At 56.7% G+C, this 27,568-nt stretch overlaps 2 protein-coding genes across 4 annotated transcripts; both read left to right on the top strand.

Annotated features, from left to right (window-relative positions):
* The first annotated feature begins 1,337 nt into the window (after nt 1-1,337).
* Nucleotides 1,338-9,132, top strand: LOC115640434 (phospholipase A2 inhibitor and Ly6/PLAUR domain-containing protein-like). The gene is made up of 5 exons (XM_030543171.1): nt 1,338-1,348; nt 2,071-2,261; nt 3,535-3,816; nt 5,937-6,092; nt 7,736-9,132. The coding sequence occupies exons 1-5, from the start codon at nt 1,338-1,340 to the stop codon at nt 7,960-7,962; spliced, it is 867 nt and encodes a 288-aa protein (XP_030399031.1). The 3' UTR covers nt 7,963-9,132.
* Nucleotides 9,133-20,300: 11,168 nt separating this feature from the next.
* Nucleotides 20,301-23,560, top strand: LOC115640534 (carcinoembryonic antigen-related cell adhesion molecule 16-like). 3 transcript variants are annotated; one of them, XM_030543374.1, is made up of 4 exons: nt 20,301-21,922; nt 22,260-22,628; nt 22,992-23,102; nt 23,393-23,560. In XM_030543374.1, exons 1-4 carry the CDS (start codon nt 21,589-21,591, stop codon nt 23,446-23,448), a joined length of 870 nt encoding a protein of 289 aa, XP_030399234.1. In that variant the 5' UTR covers nt 20,301-21,588; the 3' UTR covers nt 23,449-23,560. The 3 variants fall into 3 exon arrangements, with proteins under 3 accessions (XP_030399234.1, XP_030399236.1, XP_030399235.1); XM_030543376.1 differs by having other exon boundaries at nt 20,303-21,911; XM_030543375.1 differs by having other exon boundaries at nt 20,305-21,926.
* The last annotated feature ends 4,008 nt before the right edge of the window (nt 23,561-27,568 follow it).

Genomic DNA, 27,568 nt, shown 5'->3' with positions numbered 1-27,568 from the left:
GTGACCCTAATAAACTATGGTGACCCCACCGTCTATAGCAACTATGATAAAGCCCAGGCTGCATACACCCTTCCTGGATATCATGATGTCTGTAGCCTCTTTCGAAAAGTTGTACTGCTTTTGAGGAGGGGGCTGGAGATTATTAAAACCCACGTAAAATCCGCTGCTCAAAACATAGCTAGAGACATGGTAGGCTACATCTCCTGTGACGTTCTGGAGAAGGTGGGGAATCCAGATGTGCAGGAGGGACCGGGGCTGATGTACATTAAAGGAGGAAGAGAGAGAGAAATGTGTCATACCTGCTATGCACAGGTCCCCCAAAACCCTTTCAAAGAAGGGCTTTGACGTGCAAGGCCGGCCATAAGCAAAAGTCCAAGAGGAAGCCTAGGAGAAAGAGGAGACGCTCTCCACCTGGTAAAAGAAAGAGATTTTAATCAACATGGCTTCTGTTCCCTGCGGGTCTGAAGAGTGCCCCAAATCCAAATTAAACTTGTTCCAAATAGCCCCTACGTAGACCAGCATCGAGCAAAGCATCTACATCGAGATGTCGCCTCTAAGAGCCGTTACGGAGTCTGCCCTCATGGATGTTTTTATAGCAGGGAATGGCACTGATTATATTAAACAGCCCGCTGCTGTAGCTTTGTTGTGAGATTGCGAAAGGAGATGGAACCGAACTCACCGGAGGGCTGAGATGGGCCTGGTGAATTATCCCATGGAGTTTATTTTCAGGCAGTTGGATGTCGGTCTGGGTGGCCACCGGAGGGTGTTGTGAAGGCCAATACTATCACAGGGTTGAGAAGGGAGCTATACAGATTCATGCAAGATATGTCCATCAATGGCTATTAGCCAGGATGGGCAGGGATGGTGTCTCTGGCCTCTGTTTGCCAGAAGCTGGGATTGGTTTACAGGGGATGGATCACTGGATGATAACCTGCCTGTTCGTTTCCTTTGGGCACCTGGCATTGGCCACCATTGGCAAACAGGACTCTGGGCTTGATGGACCTTTGGTCTGACCCAGTCTGGCCATTCTTATGTTCTTATAAGCAAAAGCAACAACTGTTACCATCACAGGGTCTTTATAGACTTGGTGCTCAATTACAGCGACCACACCTTCGCCACACAATTTTCCACCGGCCTCTTTTCCAAAGACAATCCCGGGCAACATGGAGCAACAGGGCTGGGTGGCAAGAACTGAGGGTTTGTGAGGTGGGCAAACCCAATCACAAGACCCCTGCTCTGTCGGCTGCAGCTGTCCCTGTGTGTTTTCCTTACACCGCCATAGCAAGGGTTGATCTTTGACCAGATTTTAAAAGGGCGTTCTAGCGCCTTAGCGCAAAATGACCAGATGGTGAGTGTAGAGGTTTTGGCCGGGGCTCAACCTTCTCTGGGGCGGTGGGGAGCTGCACCAGCTCACTGCACACTGCTGAGGTTTGGGGAATTAGTCCGGCCACGGGAGCTTTTCCTGGCGGCCCTTGCAGGAACTGGAATAAGGACCATAAGCCCAGGCCCTGGGTCGGGGTGGAGCAACAATGAGTCAGGGGCTCAGGCCCTCAGGCAAGGCTGAGTAATAGTGATAGGCCCAGGCCTCCAAAGGCCTGGGGGAGGGGGAGAGGGGCACCCAGGAGTTGGGTGGCAGGGGGGCCACAAGCCCTCCCACTCCACTGTGTCCCAGCCTGGGCCCCTGGCAGCGGCAGAAAAGCCGCTGCTGTGTCAGTGGGGATCCCGGCCGCATCACACCGACATGGGCTCTGGCAGTGCTGCAGCCAGACTGGGGTCGGCTGCCCTGGGCTACTTCCACACTCCCCCTCGGGCCGTACCTGCATCAGGGTGTTGTCCTCTGCGGGCTCCAGCACCATGGGCTATTCGGGGCAGGGGTCGATCGGCAGGTCCGGCAGCTCCTCCAGGTAGCGAGCTCGGGGCAGGCCCAGCAGCTCCTCCGGGTAGGGAGCGCGGGGCAGGCTGGGCCCGGCGAGAGCTCCAGCACCAGCATCTGTCCTCTCCAGCAGCCGGCCGCCAACTGAGTGCTGGGGCCGGGCTTTTATACTTCCTGTCCCGCCCCTTGACTTCCAGGGGGCGGGAACAGGTGGCGGTGGCTCCACCCACTGAGGCACCTGCTCTGGGTCGTCCCTCTCAGGAGTGGCGGGGAGCCCGGGCGCCTCCTTACACCATCCCTTGGAGTCTTTACACCGAGATTGGACATCCTTCTGAAAGATCGGCTGTAGCTCAGCTATCAGATATGGACTGGATGGAGGAAGTGCTGGGTGAGGTTTTCTGGCTTGGGCTATGCAAGAGCTCAGACTAGATCAGCATCACAGCCTGAAAATCTCCACCTCTCTAAAAGAAAAGGTGCAAAGCTGCTGCACTTACACAGCTTGTGTGCAGGGTGCTGTACATGAGGACTGAAGGGCAGAGATTGTTCATTTACATGTCTCCAAGAGGTATGTGTGTGTCCACACGCTGTGGTTAACGAGACTGTATCAATTGTAATTTGGGGAACAAGGGACAATGAACGTCCCTTTGTGCTGTTTAATGCAGTTTTTTGCCTGGCAATTTCCATCCTTCCCATCCCCCATAGATTGAGAATGGCTGGGCTGATCCAGAGGGATGTGGGCAAAGTTGGCTTTAACTTAAGCTAAGGTCTGTGCAACCGCTGTAAACCTGGGGTCCAGTCCATCACAGAGCCTTCCCAATGGGGGGCAATCTCCACGAGCCTAGGGGCCAAGACACTGGGTTCTGCACCCCAAACCTTTCCGTCAGACCCCTCTGCTGGCCAGCTGGCAGCCCAGAGGGCTGGTCGCACTCACCTCAGTGGTATTTCCCTATTTCTGTGCAATGAAGTAACTTTTGAATGCTGCGTTCCATCAACTCCATAATTTCAGGGGCTGTTCTAGACATCGCTGGACAGAATCACATTGACTTTGGGGGAAATCAGAAAACAGGAAGAGGGAAATCGGGGACACACAGAGCCCCTTGGCTTCTGGCCAGCCCAGCCACACTTTCAACCCCCTCTGTAACTGTGTGTACGTCAAAGAACTGGTTGATAGGACCACTGACACCTTCCAGCCCATCAACCCCTCCCAGCCCAGCGCTGTCCAGCGTCCCCATGGAGTTTAACATGATACACCCTGAGCAGCTGATCTCCCAGACAGAAAGACGGATGATGGGGGTGGTGGTGGGAGAGGGGGAGCACACAGTGGTCTCGGCATGGGGGGAGAATGGGGGACCCTGGTATGGGGGATGGGAATGGGGGGCACACAGAGCCCCTGACATTAGGTAGGGGGTGGGAGGGTTAGCCTGGTGTCCCTGCAATAGAAGGTGATGGGAGAGGGCAATGGGAGGCTGCCAGGAGACCTGGATCGTGCAATGGCCTCATCCAAGGCACACTGAGAAGTGAGCAACTCTCCAGCACTGTGAATACCTTTAAAAGAGGAATGAGATCTTGGGTAGGCGGAGCCTAATTTGTGAGCGGAGCTTGGGAAGAGCACCATCCCTTCACCGCTCCCCATACTCACCCCCTGGGTACCGCTGGGCCAGGGCTGAAATTGTGCGATTGCCGAGTGTACCAGAGGAGATTGGGTCTGTTAACCCCTCAGCTTGTTTGGAGCAGAGGGGGAAGACTTGGGGTAAGGGACGTGCCAGAGGGGACACTGTTACACCACAGTAAAAAGGAAACACTGGTTCTTCTTACTCCAGCACAAACCGTGACGTGCCAGCAGTGCTCCGGCTCAGCAGACTCCTGCGAGCCTCCAGCAGGGACCTGCACAGCAGAGACGGCTAAAGGCGGCTGCATTACGGTGGCAGAAGAAAACACACTGCGTAGGTGACATTGCCATCAACCCAGTCACATCCTTCCTCACAGTCTGTCACCATCCTCGTCGCTAAGGCCAACCCCAAACAGGCCATCGGCAAGGAGCATTCACACAGCACAGAACACTCAGTCTGTGCTCGATGCTTCATTTATTCAGGCAACATTACGGTGTTGCGACCGGAAGACTCAGTGGTTTGACATCCTGCCCCATGGGAGCCAGTTGCAGATCTCCCGTTGACTTCAGTGGGGTCAGGATCTCTCCCCTTGGGCTTTAGTTATTGATTTTTATTCACTAAGTTTTCATCTCCACAATGGACGGCTGGGCTGCAACAAGCAAAGCTGCTTTGGGTGGAAATGCACCTTCTGAATCATGTTAAAAAAGGGAAATTGGTGCTGAGATCTCTTGTACACTGCTGGGCTCCCAATGTCCTGTCTGAAGGTGTTAGTCACCTGCTCAGGGCTGGAGCCCTGCCTTACAAAATTTTTCTCCTCGCTTGGGATGCAAATTCAAGATAGCTTCTGCCAATTTGACTTAAAGAGATTCCAAACCTTCTCCATGTTCAATTCCCTGAGGTCCTCAGGCCGGCAGATTTCACTAGTTCCCTTCTCAACCTTTGCCCTTTTGAAATTGAAAACTTTAGTTACAGATCTGGTTTTGTTCATCCTTCCTTTGAATTAAAGAGATTTAATGTTTCCTTTCATTTACCCTTTAGGAAGGATGCATAGCACAAATGAGCTTTAATGTGATCTATCTATCTGTCTGTCTGTCTATCTATTTATCCCCATACACCCTTTTCTCTCTCTCTCTCTCTCTCTCTCTCTCTCTCTCTCTGTGACCACACTCAGGAAATTTTCCCAGCACAGTCACAAATGGGTTTATTAAAACTTCCACCCACTCAGGGTGCGGTTTCACTGCAGTTAATGTAGGATGTGACCCGAAGTTTAGGCCTAACCCTCACACCTGCCCCTACTATCCACCCACAAAACCCTTTAACCTCAGAGGATACGAGCTGTGAGCTCAGGCCAGCTGTGTTGTTCCAGCTGTAGCTTAGACCCGGGTTCCACTTTGACTTTGCCGTGAGGACGCAGCTGTAAACTAGGTTATTAAACACAGTTGCTGATAGTCCTCCAACGCTTTCCCATAATTCCTTCGGGGCCGTGTTTTCCTGCCCTCCTTCCTACTCACTTTTGCTGCACTGAAATCACCTGCCGGTTTACACGGCCCTTGGTGATGTTTCAAACTCCACGTTCCCGGAAGCCGGCTCCGGCTCTACCCGGCTCTCAGGCAGAGACGCTGTCGCAGAGACTCGTGGCAGAGAACGGCCCAGCTCAGGGCAGCACTAGGAGCCCTGGGACATGCCCCCAAAGGCCTAGAGCTGCCCCTGGGTTAGTGCAGCACCGGCTGGATGGTGTCCAGGTGGATCTAACCCCTGGGAGGCTTCACAGCGCGGACGCTCACCCCAGGGCATGGCTAACCCGGGTTCACTTTGCAGCACAGACACAGCCACCGAGTCCTAGACCCCAGGCCACAAGGGACCATTGGGATCGTCTCGTCTGACCCCTGCTCAGCACAGACCAGAGACCTGCCCCAGATCATCCCTAGAGCAGAGCTGGGAGAGAAACCTCCCCTCTGGCTTTACACATTGTCCCTGATGGAGAATCCACCACAGCCCCGGGGAGATCGTCCCAGTGGTTAATGACCCTCCCTGTGAAAAACCTCCCCCTTATTCCCAGTCTGAGTCTGTCCAGCTCCAACTCCCAGCCATGGGATGGCGTCTGACCTTCCGCTGCCCGACTGAGGCGCCCGTCAGTCAACGTTTGTTCCCCGGGTAAGTTCTGGCAGGTGGGGACCAAGTCGCCCCTGAACCGTCCCTGTGTTCAGCTCCATGGATCGAGCTCCTGGCGTTTCTCGCACTAAGGCAGGTTTTCTAACCCTTCAATCATCCTCGCAGCTCTTCTCCGCCACTGACCAACCTCTTTCCTGAATGGTGGGGCCCAGAACTGGGCACAGGCTCCCAGCAGCGTCGCCCCAGGGCCAGACACGGAGGTAAAATAACCTCCCTGCTCCTCCTCAAGGTTCCCATCCCAGCCTCTCAGTTCTGTTCTTTGTTTTCTTTCTTTACAATAGAGGGGACAAAGACCACGGGCCTCTCCAGAGGCTGTTTGAATGACTTCACTGGTGTCACAAAAGGCCCTGTCACTGTCACTCTTGGGAATGGCAAGTATGTGAGGATCAACATCACACAGTGCAGCACAGAGACGTGCAACTCACCTGTACTGGACGGTACGCAGGGGTCTGTTTTTACTGTCCCTGTTTCATGGCTTGTCCACATGAACAGTTAAATGGCACTGGGCTGGGGTGCGAATCCAGCTCCTCGCATGCCCCCTGCTGATGCTCGTGAACAGCTCGTTCGAGCGCCTGGGAAGGGCACTAGCTCAAAGCACATTAACGAACAGTTCACGCACGTCAGCAGGGAGCACGTGGCCAGCTGGGCCGTGGCAGGCTGGTGCAGGGTCGATTCACATCCTGGCAGATCCTTACACCCTGGGCCCCCTTGCTACAGTCGAATGGTTCATTGGGACAAGCCCCTGGCACAAGCCCCATACCCCTCTTCCTCCATTCCCCCTCCTGTCCCTGGGTCCCCGGGTGATGCTCGGGAACTGCTCCCCACAAAGCCAGGCAGGACTTTGGGGAGCCTCCTCTCCCTCGGAGCAGACAGTCTCCAGGGCAAGAAGCTCACACGTCTTCACCTCCTGGGTCTCTCCTTGGAGCATTCAGCATCCTCTGCCCCTCCGTGCGCTTCCCACAGTGAGTCGCCCCAGCGGGGTTCTGGGGAAGCCAGAGTGTCCTGCACCCCCACTTCGCAGTCAGACGTGACTCTCAGACAGCCAGTAACACAGAGGTTTATTCGATGACAGGAACAGGGTCTAAAACAGAGCTTGTAGGTACAGAGAACCGGACCCTTCGGCCGGGTCCATTCTGGGGGCAGTGAGCCAGACTCCCACATCTGCACTTCACTTCATGTCCCCAGCCAGCTCCAGCCTGAAACCCCTTCCAGCCCCTCCTCTCTGCTCCATTCCTTTCCCGGGCCAGGAGGTCACCTGACCTCTTTGTTCACCTTTAGCTATTCCCTTGCAGGGGTGAAGGGCCCCAGGAGTTTGTTGCCAGGATACAAAGTGTTGGCCATCTATGCACACTGGAGACTTAAGAAATGCATAGGGGAAACTGAGGCACCCACACAGTATTCAGAGGAAACATTAAGAAAAGCCCCACTTTGTCACACCCCCCCCATCCTCCTCCTTTCTATCTGGGAGATCAGTCATTGTGGGTGTCACTGTGTTACACCCCCAGACACACTGGGCAGAGCAGAGATGGGGTGTCAGTGGGGCCATCGACCCAGTGTTTGATCTGAGACAATCGCAGAGGTGGCTGGGCTGATCAGCTGGTGGGGGGGGTGTATTCTGATTTCTCCCCAAAAGGAGCAGGCTTCTGGCTGTAGGTGCCTAGAACTGTGGTTCTCAAACCTTTGTACCGGTGACCCCTTTCACCTAGCAAGCCTCTGAGTGTGACCCCCACTTATACATTAAAACACTTGTTTATATATTTAACACCATTTTAAATGCTGGAGGCAAAGCAGGGTTTGAGGTGGAGGCTGACAACTCACGAACCCCCAAGTAATAACCTTGTAACCCCCCGAGGAGCCCTGACCCCCAGTTTGAGAATCCCTTGGCCTAAGAAGTACCTGGAAATGCTGGAATTGATCGGTCGCCAGGTTCAGAGGTTGCCGTTTGACAGACAGAGCAATACCATTGGGCTGGGGTGGAGTCTTCACATGCTTGACCAATGCAGGTCAGCAGGCATGCCCTGCCATTTGAACGAGGTTTAACCCACCCTGTGACTGTCTCTCTCTCTCTCTCGGTTCTCAGTGCCCACGGGGAGCACCACTGCCAACGGGCTGCAGTGCCCAACCTGCTTTTCTCTGAACGCTGATCCATGCAACAGCTCAGTCACCCCTTGTACGGGGGACGAGACCTATTGCATTGATTTCGCTGGGACGATACGGAGAGGTAAATTCTGCCAGCTGGCTGCAGTGCGGGAGCTGCCCCGGGAATCTCATGGCTCAGGAACTCCCCAAAGGGCTGGTGAAACCTAGGGCCAGTCTCCACTGCGCCATTGTACCACATCTGGTGAAGACGCTCTGTGCTCATGGGAGAGAGCTCTGCTGTCCGCACAATAAATCCACCTCCAGGAGCGGGAAGTGCACACCTGGCACTTCGGATGGCGTAACTTACATCGCTGAAGGACGTGGCTTTTTCGCACCCCTGAGCGACATAGTGACCCAAGTGTAGTATAGACAGGCCCCTAGAGTCTCCCAGACCCTCGGGCTGTGCTGAGGATTTTGGCAGGAGTGAAGGAGAGAGGAATTAGGAAGTTTTTCCTTCCAGACCAGCTCCTCCATCTCACTGATGCCGCCCTGCTCCTGGAGTTACGACAACGCATCTCTTGCCATGGGAAGGGTTGTTATGTCAATGACGCAGAGCTGGGGATAGAACCTAGGAGTCCTGGCTCAAGCCCCCCTGTTCTAACCAGTAGCCCCTAGTTCCCTGTGAGGGCTGGAGAGAGAATCCAGGAGTCCTGATTCCAGCCCTCCCCCGCTCTAACTCACTAGACCCTGCCCCCTCCCAGAACTGAGGAGAGAACCCAAGAGACCTGGTTCCCAGTCCCCACTGCTCTAACCACTAGACCCCACCCCCCCGGTATGTTTAAGGTGGAGCTAAGCTATTGCTCAGTGCGGAAGCTCCTGTTCTCAGTGTGTGTCCAGGACTCCCAGCACTTTGGGGTGTTTATAAAATAACTGAATCGAACGGTTGGGGCTGCCGGGGACAGTGAGAGCCGGGCATGTTCCTCGGGGGGCCGGGCACTGGGGAAGGAGCCACCCCCGGAGATCAGATGGTTCCAAACTCCAGCTTCAGTCTCGTGTGGAGCTGCAGAAAGGGGCGCGGGGGAGGCAGGAGAGGACCAGATGCCCACCCTGCCATGGCTGGTTACAGTGAGAGCAGGGAGAGCACCGGGGGGGTGGGAACGGGAGGCAGAGGTGGGAACCACTGGATGGTGGAGACAGAGTTTCTGGGGGCAAAGAAGGAACCAGAGCTGCCTGCGCCTAATAACAGGCTGGTTTTCTCCCTCAGGTACAACTGTTCAGCCCTTGTTGGAAAAGGATGCGTTACTGAGTCCACAAAAGACATTACAGCTGGCACCTCCCTGGTTTCTGCAGTCTACACGTACAACTTCACAAACGCGACCTCCAAACCTGCAGAGAACACACCCGCCACCACCAAAACACCCACTGCCACCAAAACACCCGCCACCACCAAACCACCCGCCACCACTAGTGGGGCCAGCCTGGCTCTGGGGAAATTCTCCTTTGCCCTCTACCTGCCTGGCCTGATTGGGCTGCTGCTGGTGAAGCTGCTCTCCTGACCCCCGCCCGGCACGGCCCACGCAGCACCTGATTCCTGCGCGTTGCAGCCCGAGCTCTGAATCGTACGTTAATTCTATTGATTACTTACAAATTCCCAGGGATCACTCAGAGGTCTGACAGGCTCTAGTTCTAAGATCGGGGCTGGTATTATAAAATTGCTGTTCAGTTGGGAACCCCCATGGGGTTGGTTGCTGCCCTCGCACTGGAGGAATCTTCTGTGTTTCTAACTGTTGATCAGCTCATTTAGCAGAGTCCCAAACGCTCCAGCCCAGCCTGGGGGACAGCGGTAATACAGAATGTCCATTTGAACCGCCCCGTTCTCACACTGCCCCTTGCAGAACAACCGGAAATGTTAGTCATTATCTTCCTCCTCACCAGCACCTTCCTCCTCATCACGCGGGGCTGTGATCCGGACCCCCCCCAAATGCTGCATCTTGCTCGCCTCTTGCCCACAGGCTGGGGTGCAACTTTTGTAATATTACGCTGACGCCACTGTGCCTAATGCCTATTCAGTAGGGGGTTCTCCCCTCCTCCTTATCTGTAACTCCTCACCCTACCGATGTCAGGGTCCCTTCTCCTGTAGGTTAGGATGTTACTGATCTCAGCTTATTCTCAGACATGTCAATTCCTTGCCATGGCCGGCTTGTGGTCAGACATCTGCAGACGTTCCCATCCTACAATATCCCAAAGCTGGTGTTAGCTCACGCCCTTGTGGCTGGCTGGTGTTGTTACGGAGAAACCTCCCCCTTAAACACTCTGTTCCCAGGCCCCCAAAACTTAGGGGTGACTATTGGGCCATTTGTCTGTGCCAAAGTTCATAGGCCCCCGCAAGCCTTAGGGTATCTGCTGCAGCCAACGTCTTACGGGAGGCAGGCCTGGGGGTTCCTTGTGTTGCAGCTGAATGAAATGAATGCTAAAACTGGCTCGATGGGTGACAGAATAAAGGCCTGAACTCTCAGCTTCCCTCGCTCCGAGGCCCCTCTGTGCTGCTGAGCTATGAAAAGGGGCCGCTGCATAGCCAAGGGTCTGCCCAGCGTATGGGTGTGTCTGTCCCGGTACCTCACGGCTGGCTGGAATCTCTCTGTGCATTAGCAAATTCACTGAGTAAATCAGGATCCGAAATAAAGGACTTTGGTGTGTTGTTGTGTTCTGGTGCCCCTTTGCTGATCCCATAGGCGCCGACAGCCCTGGAGCACCTACTGGCAGCCCCGCAGATCAGCTTCTCCCTCTCGCCCCCAGCCCTCCCGCCCACCGGTGCTCAGCTGTTCAGTGGAGTGCAGGAGGTGCTGGGGGGAAGTGGGGGAGCGGGGGCAGGAAGGACCAGGAACAAGAAGGGGCAGGGGCAGAGTGGGGGTGGGAAGAGGAAGGGGGGGGCTTCAGGGAAGGGGCGGAGTGGGGGGCGGGCCTTCAGGCAGAGGCAGGGGAGCACTCCACAGGAACTCGAGAAGTCGGTTCCTCTGGCTGAGCCGGTTTGCATGAGACTGGGGTGCTGTCAAATGCATTAGACACAGAAGAATTTGCTCGGCTCTGTGTATGTACACACCCTGGGCAACCCACATGAGGTTCTGGGAACGTAGAACGTAGGTTTTATTTTGCACCTGTGCTGAATCCTGGGCTCTGGGACCCTGTGGGGTCTCCCCTGCAACATCCACACTGCTGGTCACCCAGCTCTGAGCTGCAGCTGTGTCACGGACTCACAGATCGTACCCAATCGTGGTCCCGTGCGGTCCGTGGGGGGTGCCCCTTTCAGTGCGACAGCCCCTCTCGGGGGTACACTCTCTCTCGGGGTCAGGCCCCTCCACCTCCTGGAGCCGCACCTCTCTGAGCCCCAGCACGTCTGTCTGTGCCGTGGGCCCCCTCAGGGAATCCCCTCGCTCTGGGGCCCTGGGGCCTCCTCACCCCCAAAAGAGTTGATGCCCCCTGTTCTCTAGCCCGGAGCGACTCTCCCCCAGCGTAACACAGGAGGGTTTATTGAGCATCTGAACCCAGCACAGGAAACTCTCAGAGCCTCAGGCCTGGCCTCCCTCCGCCCAGCACGTCCCAGTCCCCCTGCAGCCAGGGGGGCTCTGCCTGCTCCCCCTCTCCAGCCCTGAGCCCCCCTGCTTCCCAGCTGGGCCTCCGATATCCCCGGCCCCAAGCCCCCTCTGTCCATTGGCTTCTCTGCAGGGAAACAGGGTCATAAACAGGGGCGCCTGGGCCTCTTCCCCTCTTCTGTCCTGTGGCCCCCTCTGGCTGGAACCAGCTGGTCAGGTCATCGACGTCCTCTCCCCGCAACCCATTGTCCCCACTGGCCAGAACTAGCTGTGACTCTTGAGCTGGGTCTCCGGGTCACCAGGTCACTGGGGTCTCCATCCTCCAGGCCATCGGCTGGGGTCCGAGTTCCCTTTCCGGTCCTCTGGAACAACAAACTCCTTTTCCCCTCACCTCGTTAAATCAGTGAGACCCAGGGACACTGAGTCCCACCCCCTCTGCATGCAAACCATTGAAGTATGGCGGCTGTTTATACAGGGATCCTTTACCCGGAGCTCAGATGCAGCCACTTCTAGGGTGGGGCAGCACAGGCCCTGTCTTCCTGCAGGTTTGGTTTGGCACTGTACTGACCTGCAGTGCAGATGACGCCACAACTGTGAAATGGGGCTGGAATCGATGCAGAACATTTACTTTGAGGTTTAACCCCCGGGCAGCTGCACTGGTCGGGGGCTGGGAGAGCCGAGTGCAGCGCGAGCTTCAACCAGCGTCACGAGGGGGTGAGGCCTGGGAGCTGATTGTCAGCTGTGGAACAACATTACACAGGAGCTCAGGGCAATTGTCATATTTACAGGAAACAGTCCTGGCTTGAGGCCAAAGACAAATAAGAGGAAACTGCCTGGTTACTGGGAGTCAGGGGTGAAGCTTCCACTCCGCCCTTATCTCATTTATGGTCCCTTGTATTGACATGATCCTTGCTCAGCAACTCAGGGGAAAATCCAGGTGCCCAGGAAATGGAAAATGAAAAATACTGCTGTCCTCAGAGTCACTAACAACCAGAGCTGTGGAGAATGATGGGAAACTGGCTTTCAAGGTCATACGTTTTTGTACCACTCAGCAGAGAGGGTAGCACTGGTGTCAGCGGTGGGATACCAGGCAATCTCTCTCTCTCTCTCTCTCTCTCTCTCTATTTCACATCGGGCCCATCCCTGCAGTGGCTCCGTGCCTACCTCTAGATTTTACCAGCCACAACAGCTGTGGGCCTCCCACCACCCAGACATCAGCCAGAAACTCCCAAACTCTCTCCAGAACCTGCTTGTGAAACCCGCCCCTCCTGTGGAGAGGGGCCGGCACAAAGTCTCCCCCATGCCCCCGAAATGAAACTCTCTGTAGAGGGGCAAATTTCAACCTCATTGATGGAAATTGGCCCAGCTCCAAGCCAGGAAGGCTGCTTGTGTCAACGCTGGCAGCTGTTGCGAACCAGGCCAATGCCACTGAGGGCTGTATTAACAGGCCTGTCGTCGGTACGGCCCGGGAGGTCGTTGTCCCGCTCCGCTCAGTGCTGCTGAGGCCCGGCTGGAGCCTGGCCTGGTTCGGGGCACCGTGCTCTAGGAGAGATGTGGAGAAGCTGGAGGGGGCCCAGACAGGTAACAGAAGTGCTCCGAGGTTCGGAAACCTGCCCCAGGAGGAAAAGCTGAAGGAACTGGATGTGTTCATTCGGAGACGGGGACACACCTGACAACAGCCCTCGAATTTTTATACTGTGGCCAGGGAGCGATTGTTCTCCAGGTCCTGGAGGAAGGAGAAGCAGGAGCCGGCTCAGGTGCCACAGGGGAGGTGGAGGTGGGAGGCGGGAAACTCTCTAACTCCCAGGGCAGCTCAGCTCTAGGATCGGCTCCCGGGAGCTGTGGGATCCCAGCACTGGAGGGTTTTAGCACCAGGTTGGACAAACCCCCATTGGGGCTGGTCTGGGCTCACCTGGCCCTGCCTCAGCGCCGGGGGCTGGACGTGGGTGTGACATTACAGTCGATATGATTTTATAAAAATACGGTAATGAGTGAATATAATGTAACTGGAATATGCTTCATGCAAAAGGTCTCTTGTAAGGTATCATTACGAAGCTTATAATCTACTGAGTGTGGTCGTCCTGTTTGTATAAATGTGCCACTCTTGGATCTGAAACTAGAAATATGAACTATAACACTGAGGGCCTTTTGTCATTGTGCAAAGTGTGGGCCATTAATGGTGGTTTGGAATATTGATGGTTCCCATCAACCAGGACAATTGTCTGCAGACGGGTGTTTTACCTGTAAGTCTCTCTGTATACGTGTGTGCTGGCAAGTGGGCAATGAAGTCTTGCAGTGACATGTGATCACATCGCCTGAACTGGAATCCATCTTTAACCTGGTGCTTTTCCATTGAGAAGGAGGGGGTGGGGACCCAGAAAGGGACAAAGGATTCCTGCCTTATGCAAAATATATATAAAGGAGTGGGACAGAACAAAGTGGAGCAGCCATCATGAGGAATCCCCTAGCTACCATCTGAGCTGGAACAAGGGCTGTACTGGGGGAAGGATTGGGCCCAGATTTGGAAGGCGTCTCCAGTCTGAAAAAAGAAACTTACTGGAACATCTCGAAGGGTTAGATCTTGCCTGTATTCAGTTGCATTACTGTAGTAGGTTTAGATTTACGTGTTTTATTTTATTTTACTGGGTAATTCACTTTGTTCTGTCCGTTACTACTTGGAACCACTTAAATCCTACTTTCTGTACTTAATAAAATCACTTTTTACTTATTAATTGACTCAGGGTGTGGATTAATACCTGCAGGGGGTGGGGGGGAACAGCTATGCATATCTCTCTAACAGTGGTCTAGAGGGCAAACAATGTATGAGTTTACCCTGTATACCTGAGTTTACCATTTCTCAGCCCATGAAAGGACCTTCCCTTTTATCCCATGACAGCTTAATTTACGTAAGAGCCTTTGGTGAGGGACTAAGACAAACTAACAATGAAGAGTGAGAACGACTCCAGCCTGGTGGGTCACCCCTTCCAGAGAGCTTGAGCACCTGAGATAGTTTCCACAAAGTATCAGGATACGGTCACTCCCTAGGCTGGAAGGTTTGTACGTAGTAATGCCACGTACGGACCTACCAATGCCATTAGCTCAGTCTCACCTCTGCTATTTCTGGCCTAACCGGTTCTCCCCACGTTCTTTGCCGTCTGCCTGTTACGTTTAAAGAGCATCTGGACATAGGTACCCCCCTCCCCCATACTAACTTGCTTCAACTCATCCTCACTGAGGTGTGTTCAAAGTCGCCACCATATACGGAGCGTGCGCTTTAGCTTATCAGCCAAGTAGGTGAAAGGTCTAGAACAGGTTTTCGCTGCCTGTGCCTTGGCTCCGCATCCCGGATGTGGCCCGTATGTTCCTCGGGTGAGAGCCAAAAATATTCTAATATAAACCTAGAAACCTAGTACAGTGAAACAAACAATCAACCCAGAGGAAACCCATAAGAAAAGGCAGGCAGACAAGCAAGCAGGCCAGCCTTATAGGCTCCACTGCGCTGCAATTCCCATCTCTGGCGTCGTCCCGCAGCCGGGGTAACACCCAGCCCACGTGGCAAGGGGCTCTTCTGTACGCAGCTGCTGATCGACGGCTGGGGGCAGCGAGGCAGGAGCTGAGTCCTGCTGGGGTCGTAGTTTCTCGAGGGTCACTGCTGGAGAAGTGGAGGAGAGATAAAGATCGGGTCTAATTCAACAGTGATTTAATGTTGGTAAATCCCCCAGGCTCAATGGCACAGGTCAGACCAGCTGAGCATAGGGATATCTCCTGGCCTAGAACCCAGGAATTCTGGCTGGGGTCAATGGGGTCGGATCCCCAGGGGTGTCCATTGGCCGTGGCTCCATTAGAGTCAATGGGGCTAGACCCCCAGTTGGGGGTCAATGGGCCGTCGCTTCATTGAAGTGATGCTGGTTTCCATGAGCTCAGGGTCTGTGTACAGAAGGGATTTGTCAGCAGGTTGCTCTGTGCTGGTGGCCTGCACCAGGGAGTAGGAAGCACAGTCTAGTGGTGAGAGCATCAGATTGGCAGTCAGGGGAGCCGCACTGAATTCCCTTTGTGGCCTTGGGCAGGTCCCTTCACCTTCCCATGCCTCAGTCTCCTCATCTATGGAAGGGGGTGACTAGCCCTGGCCTGCCTCCCAATCAATCCAACCAGAGTCTGCAGTGCTCTGGCGATTCCTAGACCTCCCTGCCCAGAAGGGACCTGTATGGCCATTGTGTCCGACTTCCCAAGGGACACAGAACGTCCCTGCACTAATTCCTGCTGATCCACAGTAGGTCTTTGAGGAAATGCAGATTTAGCAATCACCAGCGATGAAGAATCCACCCTGGCCCAGGGCTTCAGAAGTCTTGTCAGGGTTCCCTCCCCATTCTGAACTCTGGGGTACAGATGTGGGGACCCCCATCTTATTTCTACCAGTTGAGGCTTAACATTTCCCCAAGGCACAAATTCCTTCCTTGCCCTTGGTATTGCTGCCACCACCAAGTGATTTAACAAACATTTAGGGAGAGCCACTTGGAGCCTTACATCCCTCCAAGCTCCTACACCGCCTTTCCTGGGCAGGCTTGAGAATAATATCCTGACCAATTGGTTACAAAGTGAGCACAGATCAATCCCCCTGGATCTTTAGGACACTGAAAAACAGATTCTTAAAAGACGTTTATTTAAAAAAAAAAAGATAAAAGAATCACCTCTGTAAAATCAGGATGGGAGATAACTTATGGGTTAACAAAAAGATTCAACCACAGAGGATCTCTCCTCTAGGCAAAACTTTAAAGTTACAAAAACAGGGATAAACCTCCCACTTAAAACAGGGAAAATTCACAAGCTAAAACAAAAGATAAGCTAACGTATTTCCTTGCTATTACTTACTATTTCTGTAAGATTAGATGCTTAGTTCAGATACGGCTTAGGGAGATGTATTTTCCTTGCACCGGTTCCTCACTGACCCAGAAGAAAGGAACACACACAAGAAAAACCTTCCTCCACAGATTTGAAAGTATCTTTTCCCCTCGTTGGTCCTTTTGGTCAGCTGCCAACCAGGTTACTTGGGCTTCTGAACCCTTTACAGGTAAAGGAGGGATTTGATGCTACCCTTAGCTGTATGTTTATGACAAGGTTCATGAAAGCAGCTGGCTTGGCCTGGGGCTGAGGGTGTCAGCAGACAACTGCTGGGGGAACAGTGCCTCCTGCTGCCAGCACGTCCACTGCAGCACAGATGTGGGTCTCACAGCTCTGCAACACCACAGCCACCCACCGCTGGGCCCTGGGGGGCAGGGAATAGCCACAGCGCAGGGCCAAAAATAGGTGCCTGGATCTAACCACCCCAGTCCTCCTCGCTGGTCCCCCTGGGCTGGGTATTTGTAGAGAAGGGAGTGACCCCACCCCGCTACCTGCTGCACAGCGCCCCCTAGTGCCAGCCTGGGGCATCGGCACCAGCCCTGACTGCCAGGGGAGAGACTCCGCCCGCCCGCTACCTGCCGCACAGCACCCCCTAGCGCCCCACTGGGGCATCGGCACCAGCCCTGACTGCCAAGGGAGACCCCCCACCCTGCTCCCCTGCAGCACAGCGCCCCCTAGTGCCACCCTGGGGCATCAGCACCAGCCCTGACTGCCAGGGGAGATCCCCTATCCCTGCAGCACAGCGCCCCCTAGTGCTACCCTGGGGCATTGGCACCAGCCCTGACTGCCAGGGGAGATCCCCTACACCTGCAGCACAGCGCCCCCTAGCGCCCCACTGGGGCATCGGCACCAGCCCTGACTGCCAAGGGAGAGATCCCACCCTGCCCCCTGCAGCACAGCGCCCCCTAGCGCCAGCCTGAGGCATCGGCGCCAGCCCGGACTGCCACTGGAGAGACCCCACCCCACTACCTGCAGCACAGCGCCCCTAGTGCCACCCTGGGGCATCAGCACCAGCCCTGACTGCCAGGGGAGATCCCCTATCCCTGCAGCACAGCGCCCCCTAGTGCCGCCCTGGGGCATTGGCACCAGCCCTGACTGCCAAGGGAGACCCCCCACCCTGCCTACTGCAGCACAGCACCCCCTAGCGCCCCACTGGGGCATTGGCACCAGCCCTGACTGCCAAGGGAGACCCCCCACCCTGCTCCCTGCAGCACAGCGCCCCCTAGTGCCGCCCTGGGGCATTGGCACCAGCCCTGACTGCCAGGGGAGAGACACCCGCTCCCTGCAGCACAGCGCCCCCTAGCGCCCCACTGGGGCATCGGCACCAGCCCTGACTGCCAAGGGAGAGATCCCACCCTGCCCCCTGCAGCACAGCGCCCCCTAGCGCCAGCCTGAGGCATCGGCGCCAGCCCGGACTGCCACTGGAGAGACCCCACCCCACTACCTGCAGCACAGCGCCCCTAGTGCCACCCTGGGGCATCAGCACCAGCCCTGACTGCCAGGGGAGATCCCCTATCCCTGCAGCACAGCGCCCCCTAGTGCCGCCCTGGGGCATTGGCACCAGCCCTGACTGCCAAGGGAGACCCCCCACCCTGCCTACTGCAGCACAGCACCCCCTAGCGCCCCACTGGGGCATTGGCACCAGCCCTGACTGCCAAGGGAGACCCCCCACCCTGCTCCCTGCAGCACAGCGCCCCCTAGTGCCGCCCTGGGGCATTGGCACCAGCCCTGACTGCCAGGGGAGAGACACCCGCTCCCTGCAGCACAGCGCCCCCTAGCGCCCCACTGGGGCATCGGCACCAGCCCTGACTGCCAAGGGAGAGACCCCACCCTGCCCCCTGCAGCACAGCGCCCCCTAGCGCCAGCCTGGGGCATCGGGGCCAGCCCGGACTGCCACTGGAGAGACCCCACCCCACTACCTGCAGCACAGCGCCCCTAGTGCCAGCCTGGAGTATTGGGACCAGCCCTGACTGCCAGGGGAGATCCCCTACACCTGCAGCACAGCGCCCCCTAGTGCCAGCCTGGGGCATTGGCACCAGCCCTGACTGCCCAGGGAGAGACCCCCCATCTTGCTCCCTGCAGCACTGCGCCCCCTAGTGCCGCCCTGGGGCATCGGTACCAGCCCTGAGTGCCAGGGGAGATTTCCCACCCCGCCCCTTGCAGCACAGCGCCCCCTAGTGCCACCCTGGGGCATTGGGACCAGCCCTCACTGCCAGTGGAGAGACCCCCACACCCTGCTCCCTGCCACACAGCGCCCCCTAGTGCCAGCCTGGGGCATCGGGGCCAGCCCGGACTGCCAGTGGAGAGACCCCCCCGCCCACTACCTGCCACACAACGCCTCCTAGTGCCCCACTGGGGCATCGGCACCAGCCCTGACTGCCAAGGGAGAGACCCCCCCATCCTGCTTCCTGCAGCACAGCGCCCCCTAGTGCCAGTCTGGGGCATCGGCACCAGCCCTGACTGCCCAGGGAGAGATCCCCCCATCTTGCTCCCCACAGCACAGCACCCCCTAGCGCCCCACTGGGGCATTGGCACCAGCCCTGACTGCCAAGGGAGACCCCCCCACCCTGCTCCCTGCAGCACAGCGCCCCCTAGTGCCGCCCTGGGGCATTGGCACCAGCCCTGACTGCCAAGGGAGACCCCCCCATCCTGCTCCCTGCAGCACAGCGCCCCCTAGCGCCACACTGGGGCATCGGGGCCAGCCCAGGTCTGTCTCCTTCTGCTTCGGTTCACAACAGCCATCGCCGTGCACGGCTGCAGCCACCCGCCTGATGCTGCCCAATCCGGGACACTGGCACAGCTACAAATGTCCATTGCACGGGAGCCGAGCGCTTCCATTCGCCGGGGTGGCGACGCCAGACTCACCGCACATGCCGGGGGAGACCGCAGTGGGGGGGGGGTTGCCAGGGGATTGAGGAAGCTGCCAGTTAGTGAATGAAATTGGGTGCTGCTTTGAGCCCCATGTGGTGTCAGGATGCGGCCTAAGAGCTAAGAATGGAACCCAGGATTCCTGGTTCCCAGCCCCGCCCTGCTCTAACCACTAGTCCCCACTCCCCTCCCAGAGCTGGGGAGAGAACCCAGAAAGCCTGCTGTAAACCCAGCATCTCTGCAAACCTTAAAGAGGACGCTCCTTTATCCACGTTATTTCCAATAAAGAAAGTGTGGGCGAGGCAGTGGCAGCAGAATTTGGGGTCACTCGTGGTTATCGGGGGTCAATGGGACCAATGGTCATGCCTGGCCAGGGAGTCGATGAATCCACGACAAACCAGCCTGTGTATCAGAGGCCGGCGGCTGCTTACGCTGCCTGGTCCCTGTTCCCCCACAGCTCGCACCTCGGCTGCCCCAAGCCAGTGACCCAGCGTGGAACCAGCTTCGGCTGGTGGGGTCCCTCGGTTTGGCTGGTGGGGGACATATGGTTCTGCTGATGGGGGACACATGCTTCGGCTGGTGAGGGACCCTCGGTTTGACTGGCGGGGGACCCTCAGTTCGGCTAGCAGGGGACACATGCTTCGGCTGGTGGGGTCCCTCGGTTTGGCTGGTGGGGGACACACAGTTCGGCTGGTGGGGGACACATGGTTTGCCTGGTGGGGACCCTCAATTTGGCTGGCAGGAGACCCTTGGTTTGACTGGCGGGGGACCCTAGGTTCGGCTAGAGGGGGACACATGCTTCGGCTGGTGAGGGACCCTCGGTTTGACTGGCGGGGGACCCTTGGTTCGGCTAGAGGGGGACACAAGGTTCGGCTTGGAGACCCCCCAGTTTTTGCCTGGGAAAGGGGCAGACAAGGGCCGGGGTGCCAAGGAAACTCTCACTGGCTGTCAAGTCGCTGCACCTGGCCCATTATTTCACTCCCTTCCCCCCGGGCTCCCCTCAGGGCCGTTTCAGAGGCTCAGGCGATGTTCCCATGGCCAGGGCCGGCTCCAGGCACCAGCTTATCAAGCAGGTGCCTGGGGCCGCAGCTCCAGAGTGGGGCGACACTTTCAGGTATTTGGCGGCAATTCGGCAGAGGGTCCCTCACTTGGAGCGAAGGACCTGCCGCTGAATTGCCGCAGATCGCGATCGCGGCTTTTATTTATTTATTTATTTATTGGCTGCTTGGGGCGGCAAAACCCCTGGAGCCGGCCCTGCCCATGGCATCCCGCTGTGGAGCCGCCTCCCTCCCCTGGCTAAGCTTGGGTCAACCCACGGATCTTCTCCTCCAGCTGCAAAATCCCCAGGCCCGCCTGACCCTTCCCTCGGCCCCTCGGCAGATTTAAACCAAGCTGGGCCAGAGATTCGCCCGTTGGCTGCAGCAGCGCAGCCCCGGCCCCTGGCTCACGTTCCCGCTGCCTTTTCCTGAGTGTTTTCCTGGTTCTCTCCCGCCCATGCCCACCCAGGACTCCGCGGACCCAAGCTCTTATTCCTATGGCCCTTTCACCTGCCGCCGGCCTGATCTTTGCTCGCTTACCCCTTTTCGCAACATCTATCCTCCTCCCCATGGCCCGGTGGCTGTATTTCCCCTTCCCCTGCGGTTGCTCCGCACCGAACAGTCGAACTCCCTGTCCCGGCCTGCGCGGGGTTCCTGTTCAGTGTCTGGCAGCGTCCGCCACCCAACGCCCGTCCAACATTCCTCCTTTTTGCATAGCTGGAGCTTTCCCAATGGGGCAGAATTCCTCGCAATGCAACCCCCCCCCACCGCGCGTCACTCCCTCCTCCGCACACACTGTTCCTCCGCGGGGCCCGAACCCCTTGGGATGCTTGTCCAGCTCGAGCATCATGTTCCCGGTCACCCCATTGTCCCTGCCAGGCTGCTGGGCCTCCTGTTAATGCTGGTGGGGTGACAGGGAGGAGGGGGCCGCTGGGGTCCTCCTCCCAGGCTCTGGCAGGGAGAGGAGGGGCCCGTGTGAACCTGGCTGTCTGGAGGGGTCATTTCTGGGAGACGATTTCCATTGCAGATGTCACAGGGCAAAGCCCCCCCCGGCCGGGTCAGAGCCAACGTCCCAATGGCTCCTGGGAAAGGGGGGGCAGTTCAGCCCCAGTTGAAGTGAGGGATTCAGAACCGCAAGGGAAGGAGGTGGGGTCATTACCTGTGGGGCAGTGACCCCTCCCCCAAAGGACATGGGCAAGGGGAGAGAGGGGCCTGGATCCCCTCCTCTGAGGGGGGCAGAGATGGAGTTGTGATCCCAAGAGGATGGGGGAATCGTGACCACTCAGGGGTGGGGGGAGGGGAAACAAGGCGATGACACCAGTGGGGAGAAGCGGGACTGTGCCCCACTGAGAAGGGGGGAGATGGGCCTGTGACCCCCAAGAGGTGGGGGTCCTGGAAGATGAGGTATTGGCTCCTGGGGGAAGGGGAGCAGGGGGCCCAGGAAGGTACACAATGGGGCCATGACCCCATGGGGAGGCAGGGAGGTGGGGAGACAGGTTCATGCCTGGCAGCCCCTCTCCCCAGGACTCAACACCCCCAGCCACAGGAGAGGAAGCAGAAGCAGAAGTAGGGACCTCGTGGGGGGGCTTGTGCAATGGCTCCCCCCTCTGCCAAGCAGCCATAGCCCCGCCCTGCTTCCTCCCAGCCGACGTAGCATGAGGAACCCCCCACCAAACCCCACACCGCGCAGGCTGCGACTGGACACCCAGAGCCGCTGGGTGGCAGGGGATGGGGCCTCTCCCCGTGAGACGGAACCGGCCCAGCCCAGACAGAGCATGGATGGGTCTAATCCTGGCAGGTGTGGGGTGGGCAGAGGGTCGGGAGTGAGGGGCACCGGCAAAGAGGGGGCGGGGAGGGGACTGGGCTAGTAGGGGGCTGCGGGTCAGGAGTGAGGGGCACTGGCAGAGCAGGGGTTTAGGGGGGAGCCCAGGGCTCGGCTAGCAGGGGGTTGCAGGTTGAGAGTGAGGGGCACCAGCAAAGCGGGGAGGAGGGCGGGGCTAGCAGGGGGCTGTGGGTCATGAGTGAGGGGCACCAGCAGAGCTGGAGGGGGGGGCAGAGCGGGGCTAGCATGGGGCTGCATGTCAGGAGTGAGGGGCACCAGTTAACATCATCCTCTCCCATCCCCCAACAGCCTCCCTCTTGAGCTCCTGCCTCCAGCTGGCACAAGCCTGGGACGGCGTCACCATCAGGCGGGAGCCGGCGGCCCTTTACGTGGGGGGGGACATGACCCTGGTCGTGCTGGGCATCCCCCAGACCCTCCTGGTCTGCAGCTGGTACCGAGGGGCAGAAGCCGGCATCGCCGCAAACTGGATCCTGAGCTATGCCCCGTCGGCCAGCCCCCAGAAGTTCTACGGCCCGGCACACACGGGGCGGGAGACGGTGGGGCCCAACTGCTCCCTGCACATCACAGGGCTCAGGGGGACCGACGTCGGCAGCTACACCCTGACTGTACAGGGGCCCGGGTACAACCAGGCCATCTCCATGAGCATCTCCTTCTCCGGTCAGTGTCACCCGCCTGCTGGCACGAGAAAGGCTGAGATGCAGCCACCTCTGGGGTGGGACATGGGGGCTGGTTATACGGGGACCCCTCACCTGGCACTGAGATGCAGCCAGTTCTGGGGTGGGGAACGGGGGCTGGTTATAGAGGAATCCCTCACCTGGCGCTGAGATGCAGCCAGCTCTGCGGTGGGGTGTGGGGGCTGGTTATACGGGGACCCTTCACCTGGCATTGAGATGCAACGACCTCTGGGGTGGGGCATGGGGGCTGGTTATACGGGGACCCTTCACTTGGCACTGAGATGCAATCACCTCTGGGGTAGGGTGTGGGGGCTGGTTATTACAGGTTCCCTCTCTCTTTCCCCAGTCCGACCGTTACCCGGGTTCCTGGCTCTCGTTGTGGGCGTGCCATTGGCAGTTCTAGTGTGTGTGGCCCTGCTGGTGACTTTTATCTTGTGTAAGAGACGTCGCGACTCAGGTACAGCTGGGAGCTTCCCTGTGAGGGCAGCTAGGACTCCTGAGGTCTAGCTCTGGGAGGGGAGTGGGGTCTAGTGGTTAGAGCAGGGGGAACTAGGGGCAAGGCTCTGGGTTCTCTTCCCAGCTCTGGACGGGGCAATGGGGTCAGGTGGGTGAAAGTGGGGCAGGGGGCGCTGGGGACTAGGACTCCTGGTTTCTATCCCCAACACTGGGAACAGAGCGGGGGTCTGGTGGGTTAGAGCGGACCTGGGAATCAGGACCCCAAACCCAGCATCTCTCACATCTCCCCAGGTGCCAGCAACCTGATCGAGCCTCCTGGGGAGAGAACAAGGATTGTTCCACAGTAGAAGAACCTGACTCTCGGGCAGGGCCAGCTGCGAGTGCCAGGAACTCAGCCTGCCTGAGCTCTGCCCGTGCCCCTCACTCCCAAACCGCAGCTGTTTCAGAGAGGCGGCAAAAGCCACTTTTCACAAACAATAAATGTCCGGTGCAAATCTCTTTCATGCCATACTAGGTTCATTGATGTTCCCAAAGGGAGGTCAGCTGGTTTGGCCTTGTGCTGCTAACGTGTGGCTGGATTTCAGCATCTTCCTCTGCCCCAGCCACTCAGGGAATCATGCAGCTTCTTTGCATCCCAGTTCCCCGGCCAAACAATGAAGCTAATATCCTGTCATTGACTAGTGGGAAACGTTAAATAAATGGGGTTCTCATGGCACAGGGGCCTAGCAGCCGTAAAAGACCCACCGATCGAGCGAGTGAGACTGTTCATTACAGGCCCCGCCTTGCCCTGGGCTCTGGATTTGACTCCTAGCGCTTCAGAAATCAAAGCGTGAGCAGTTCCCAGTGGCGTTAAAGAGCTGTATCGTGCTAGGAGCTGTGGCAGTGGGCTGTGGACCAGCCGGTCATGGGAGACGCTCCATGCACTAAATGGAATCCAAAGGTACCCCTGGATTGGCTTTCTTAACTCCAAACTCATTGATAACCTAATGAAGTCCAGCTCTTACCTTCTCCTGAGACCCAGCTGCTTCTAGAGTTCCTCTTTCCACGCTGCTCAGCCTACACTCTGGGTCCTCTCTCACCTCCAATCCACAGATTAACAGCCTTAGTCAAAGGGTATTGTGGGTAAATACTAGGAGGCTGTTACACATGGGGCGCTACCTGTGTGAGAGGAGAGAATGAAGCAGGTGAGCCCATTGAGGGGCTGTCTGGGGTCAGTCAAATTTTTTTGCCTGCAACTAAAAGTGGCTTTTCAAGAGAAACCCAGATTTTAACCCAAAAACTGATGGCAGCAGAGAAGGAAAAGAAAGTCTTTGAGGAAGGAGGAACGTGACCTAATGGGCTAGAGCAGGGCAGAGACAAAGGCGGGATACTGGGCTAGATGGGCCTGTTGGTCTGTGCTGGGTGATCCTAGGAAATTGCTATGTCGTGGAATGCCTCTGGGATGTGGAATCAGCCCTGTGTTGCCAGGACTGTGTCAGGTATCTCCCAGCCCAAAGGCAAAGGAGGGTCATTAAACCTGATGACTCCTCTCTGTGGCAGAACCCTTTAGCACAAGGGAATGGCTGAAACCCAGAGTCCAATCACATCTATTACTGTCCCCTACAGCATCAATCAAGAGCCAGCCAGGGGTCATTTCTTACCATCATACAGCTCCTGCTAAGTTATTACAAGAAAAAAAAATCAGTAGCATAGAGGCCCCTTGAGCACAATCATCCCTATTTGTGGTCCTCTCTTCAAACCATGAAATCAACTTCCTGTTGTGGGATGACTATGCCACTAGCCAAGAACGCAAAAATGACTTTCTGTTTAGGGTGACCCCCTCACCCCAGAGCATAATCTCTGCAGGTCTCTTGCCCTTGGGTCCCACACTAAGGACAATGACATTTCAGTGCCTCTACACTCACAACTTCCATGAATGTTTAACCAACATGGCTGAAATGGTCACATGGGGATGCTGGGTGATAAAAATGCAAATAAGGCCTGACTTGTCCTGCTGTGTTTCCTTGTTTGCCACTAGGTGGGGGCCAGCCCACACTGCTTCAAAGTACCTAGGTCTGAGATAGGGCAGGAAAGACACCCTGTGGCCCCATGCCCAGTGGGTCAGAGGGACACACACACACAGAGAGCAGGGCCTGTCGCCTCCAGCAGGGGGCAGCACACACACATACACACACACACACACACACACACAGAGCAGGGCTCAGCCCCTCCAGCGGGGGGAACACTCCATCCCAGGATCCCAACCCCCCTCCGCTGTTTCACACACCTTTGAGGTTGGGGGATCCCCTCGCTGCAACCGTCTCTTGACATTCTCCCCTCTGCTCCCCCCCGCTTTAATTTTTGCCCCGTGATGCTTTCCGATGTTTGTGGGTTTGGTCTCTGTCTCAGGCCAGCTGCAGCATCCACAAGGGAAAATATCACCCAGATATGACCCTTCCAAAGAGCCACGTTCACCATGGGACACTTCTCTCCCTGCCAGAGCACTGGGGGACCTGACTCCTCTATCCCCCCCACACCCCATAGGCATTAATGGGCAAGGACTTGGGGTGGGGGGCAGCAGCCTTTGCTCTGCTGAGGCTGTTCCTCCTGGCAAGGACGATGAGCTGAACGGGGAACATGCTGCAGAAGGAGCAGGATAAGCTGTTGTGGGTGCATGGGAGCATCCCAAGGGGTTCAGGCCCCACAGAGGAATAGTTTGCATGGAGAAGGGAGCTAGGAGCAGGGGATTTCATTGCGAGGAATTCTGCCCCATTGGAAAAGCCCATCTGTGCAAAAAGGAGAAACATCTGGCCACCGTTGCGTTGGAGGATGGTGGCTGGGAACTGCTGGATTGGATGGAGAACAGAGCCCTGGTCCAGGCCACGGTGGGGGCATTAGATGGTTTCCTGGAGGAAAACTTCAGCCCAATGGGAAGCAAATGGAACAAGGGCACGGTGTGGAGGAGAAAAGGGCAAGGGACTGGAACCTGGGGAGACACAAGAGGGATTGGCCAAGAGGAATGACTGGGCTATTGACTCAGGGGAACGTGTTGGAAAAACAAAACTTGGACCTGTAGCCTTTGGGAAAGCAACGGGAGTCATCTTTGGCATCACAACATTTGCTGGAAAAACCAAACTGCCCGTGGGAGCGTTGGATGCAGCCCGTGAGAAGCAGGTCGCCTCCAATGGTTGGATTAGGAGAAGGTTTATTGGCAAGACTTGAAGGCAGAGAGGAAGATGTGGCCAGCACTACAATTGCCGCATTCTGACTGTTTGAGTGGGGCTGGAGGAAGAACTGAGAAATTTCAGCGGAGAGTTAAATAAAGTGCAGATCGTGGTGTCGTAACAGGGAACATGGGTTTCATAAGCACCTTATCCTCACTAGGACTCAGAAGCCCCTTTCCAATGGAACAAACACAGTGTCTCTGGGTGGGCTGAAATATTTGCTCCCCCAGCTGAACTGTGGGTCCCCCCCAAAATGCTGGTTGAGCTGTGGATCTACTCCATCTCATTTGGTCTGCAGCATCCAAAGACTTACCAAGCAGCCACACCTGACCTGTTGGATCGTACGTGGCCACCCTTCCCTAAAACAAAGAGTTGTGGAAAAGCCTTTGAATGTGTTGAGTTTGCCTGGGTTAAGCAGGCAAAGCAAATCCGTTACACTCAGCTTCCAAAACACCAGAGTGGAGTCAGGTTTTTAACTCAGGAACAAACAGTTGGGTCTGCTTCTCTTTTCTCCTGGTTATTCAGCGGTTTGTGGTTTTCTGTGATGACAGGTGAAGCCATTGTGGGTTGAACGTTTGGGAGCGTTTTCTTTTTGTAAATAAGGGAAATGACGTGTTTTAAACTCCAGAAGGTTAAGCTGCTAAAGGCAAAGGCGGCTCTCACCAAACGAATGTTCTATGTTAAGAAAACGCAGGCTTGATTCAAGGCTGCTCCAGCATGGGCTGCGAACAGAGGGTCAACCCACCCGGACCGAAGGCTGTTGCAGCGCGAAATGTCTTGCGGTGTTTGCTTTGTGCTTGCCATGTGTGGCTGGTTGTATATTGGAGACAGTGCAGGGCCAGCATCGCAGGTCAGAGCTCTGTGTAGACGGCAGCGCACGCGCACACACACACACACACATACATACACACACACAGAGTAGGGCCTATCCCTGCAGCAGGGGGAAGCACACACACACACACACACACACACACACACACACACACACACACACACACACACACAGCAGGGCTCAGCCCCTCCAGGAGGGGGCAGCACACACACACACACAGAGCAGGGCTCAACCCCTCCAGCAGGGGGCAACACACACACACACACACACACACACACACACACACACACACACACACACACACACACACACACAGAGCAGGGCCTATCCCTGCAGCAGGGGGCAGCGCACACACACACAGAGTCACACTTAGGCTGTGAGCATCACTAGGCGGTACAACTTTAAACATAGATTCTCTTGCTCAAACGCACC

The sequence above is a fragment of the Gopherus evgoodei genome, unplaced genomic scaffold (genome assembly GCF_007399415.2).
Source record: "Gopherus evgoodei ecotype Sinaloan lineage unplaced genomic scaffold, rGopEvg1_v1.p scaffold_31_arrow_ctg1, whole genome shotgun sequence".
Taxonomy (NCBI): Eukaryota; Metazoa; Chordata; order Testudines; family Testudinidae; genus Gopherus; species Gopherus evgoodei.
This window is presented reverse-complemented; position numbering and strand designations above follow the sequence as displayed.

What these genes read in the sequence shown, in the direction of transcription:
- LOC115640534 (XM_030543374.1), top strand. Translation starts at nt 21,589, where the DNA reads ATGACCCCATGGGGAGGCAGGGAGGTGGGGAGACAGGTTCATGCCTGG. An exon ending in CATGGATGGGTCTAATCCTG is followed by an intron (nt 21,923 to 22,259) that starts GCAGGTGTGGGG and finishes ATCCCCCAACAG; the next exon opens with CCTCCCTCTTGAGCTCCTGC. An exon ending in TAAGAGACGTCGCGACTCAG is followed by an intron (nt 23,103 to 23,392) that starts GTACAGCTGGGA and finishes ACATCTCCCCAG; the next exon opens with GTGCCAGCAACCTGATCGAG.
- LOC115640434 (XM_030543171.1), top strand. An exon ending in CTGGATGGAGGAAGTGCTGG is followed by an intron (nt 2,262 to 3,534) that starts GTGAGGTTTTCT and finishes CCGCTGGGCCAG; the next exon opens with GGCTGAAATTGTGCGATTGC. An exon ending in CAACTCACCTGTACTGGACG is followed by an intron (nt 6,093 to 7,735) that starts GTACGCAGGGGT and finishes CTCGGTTCTCAG; the next exon opens with TGCCCACGGGGAGCACCACT.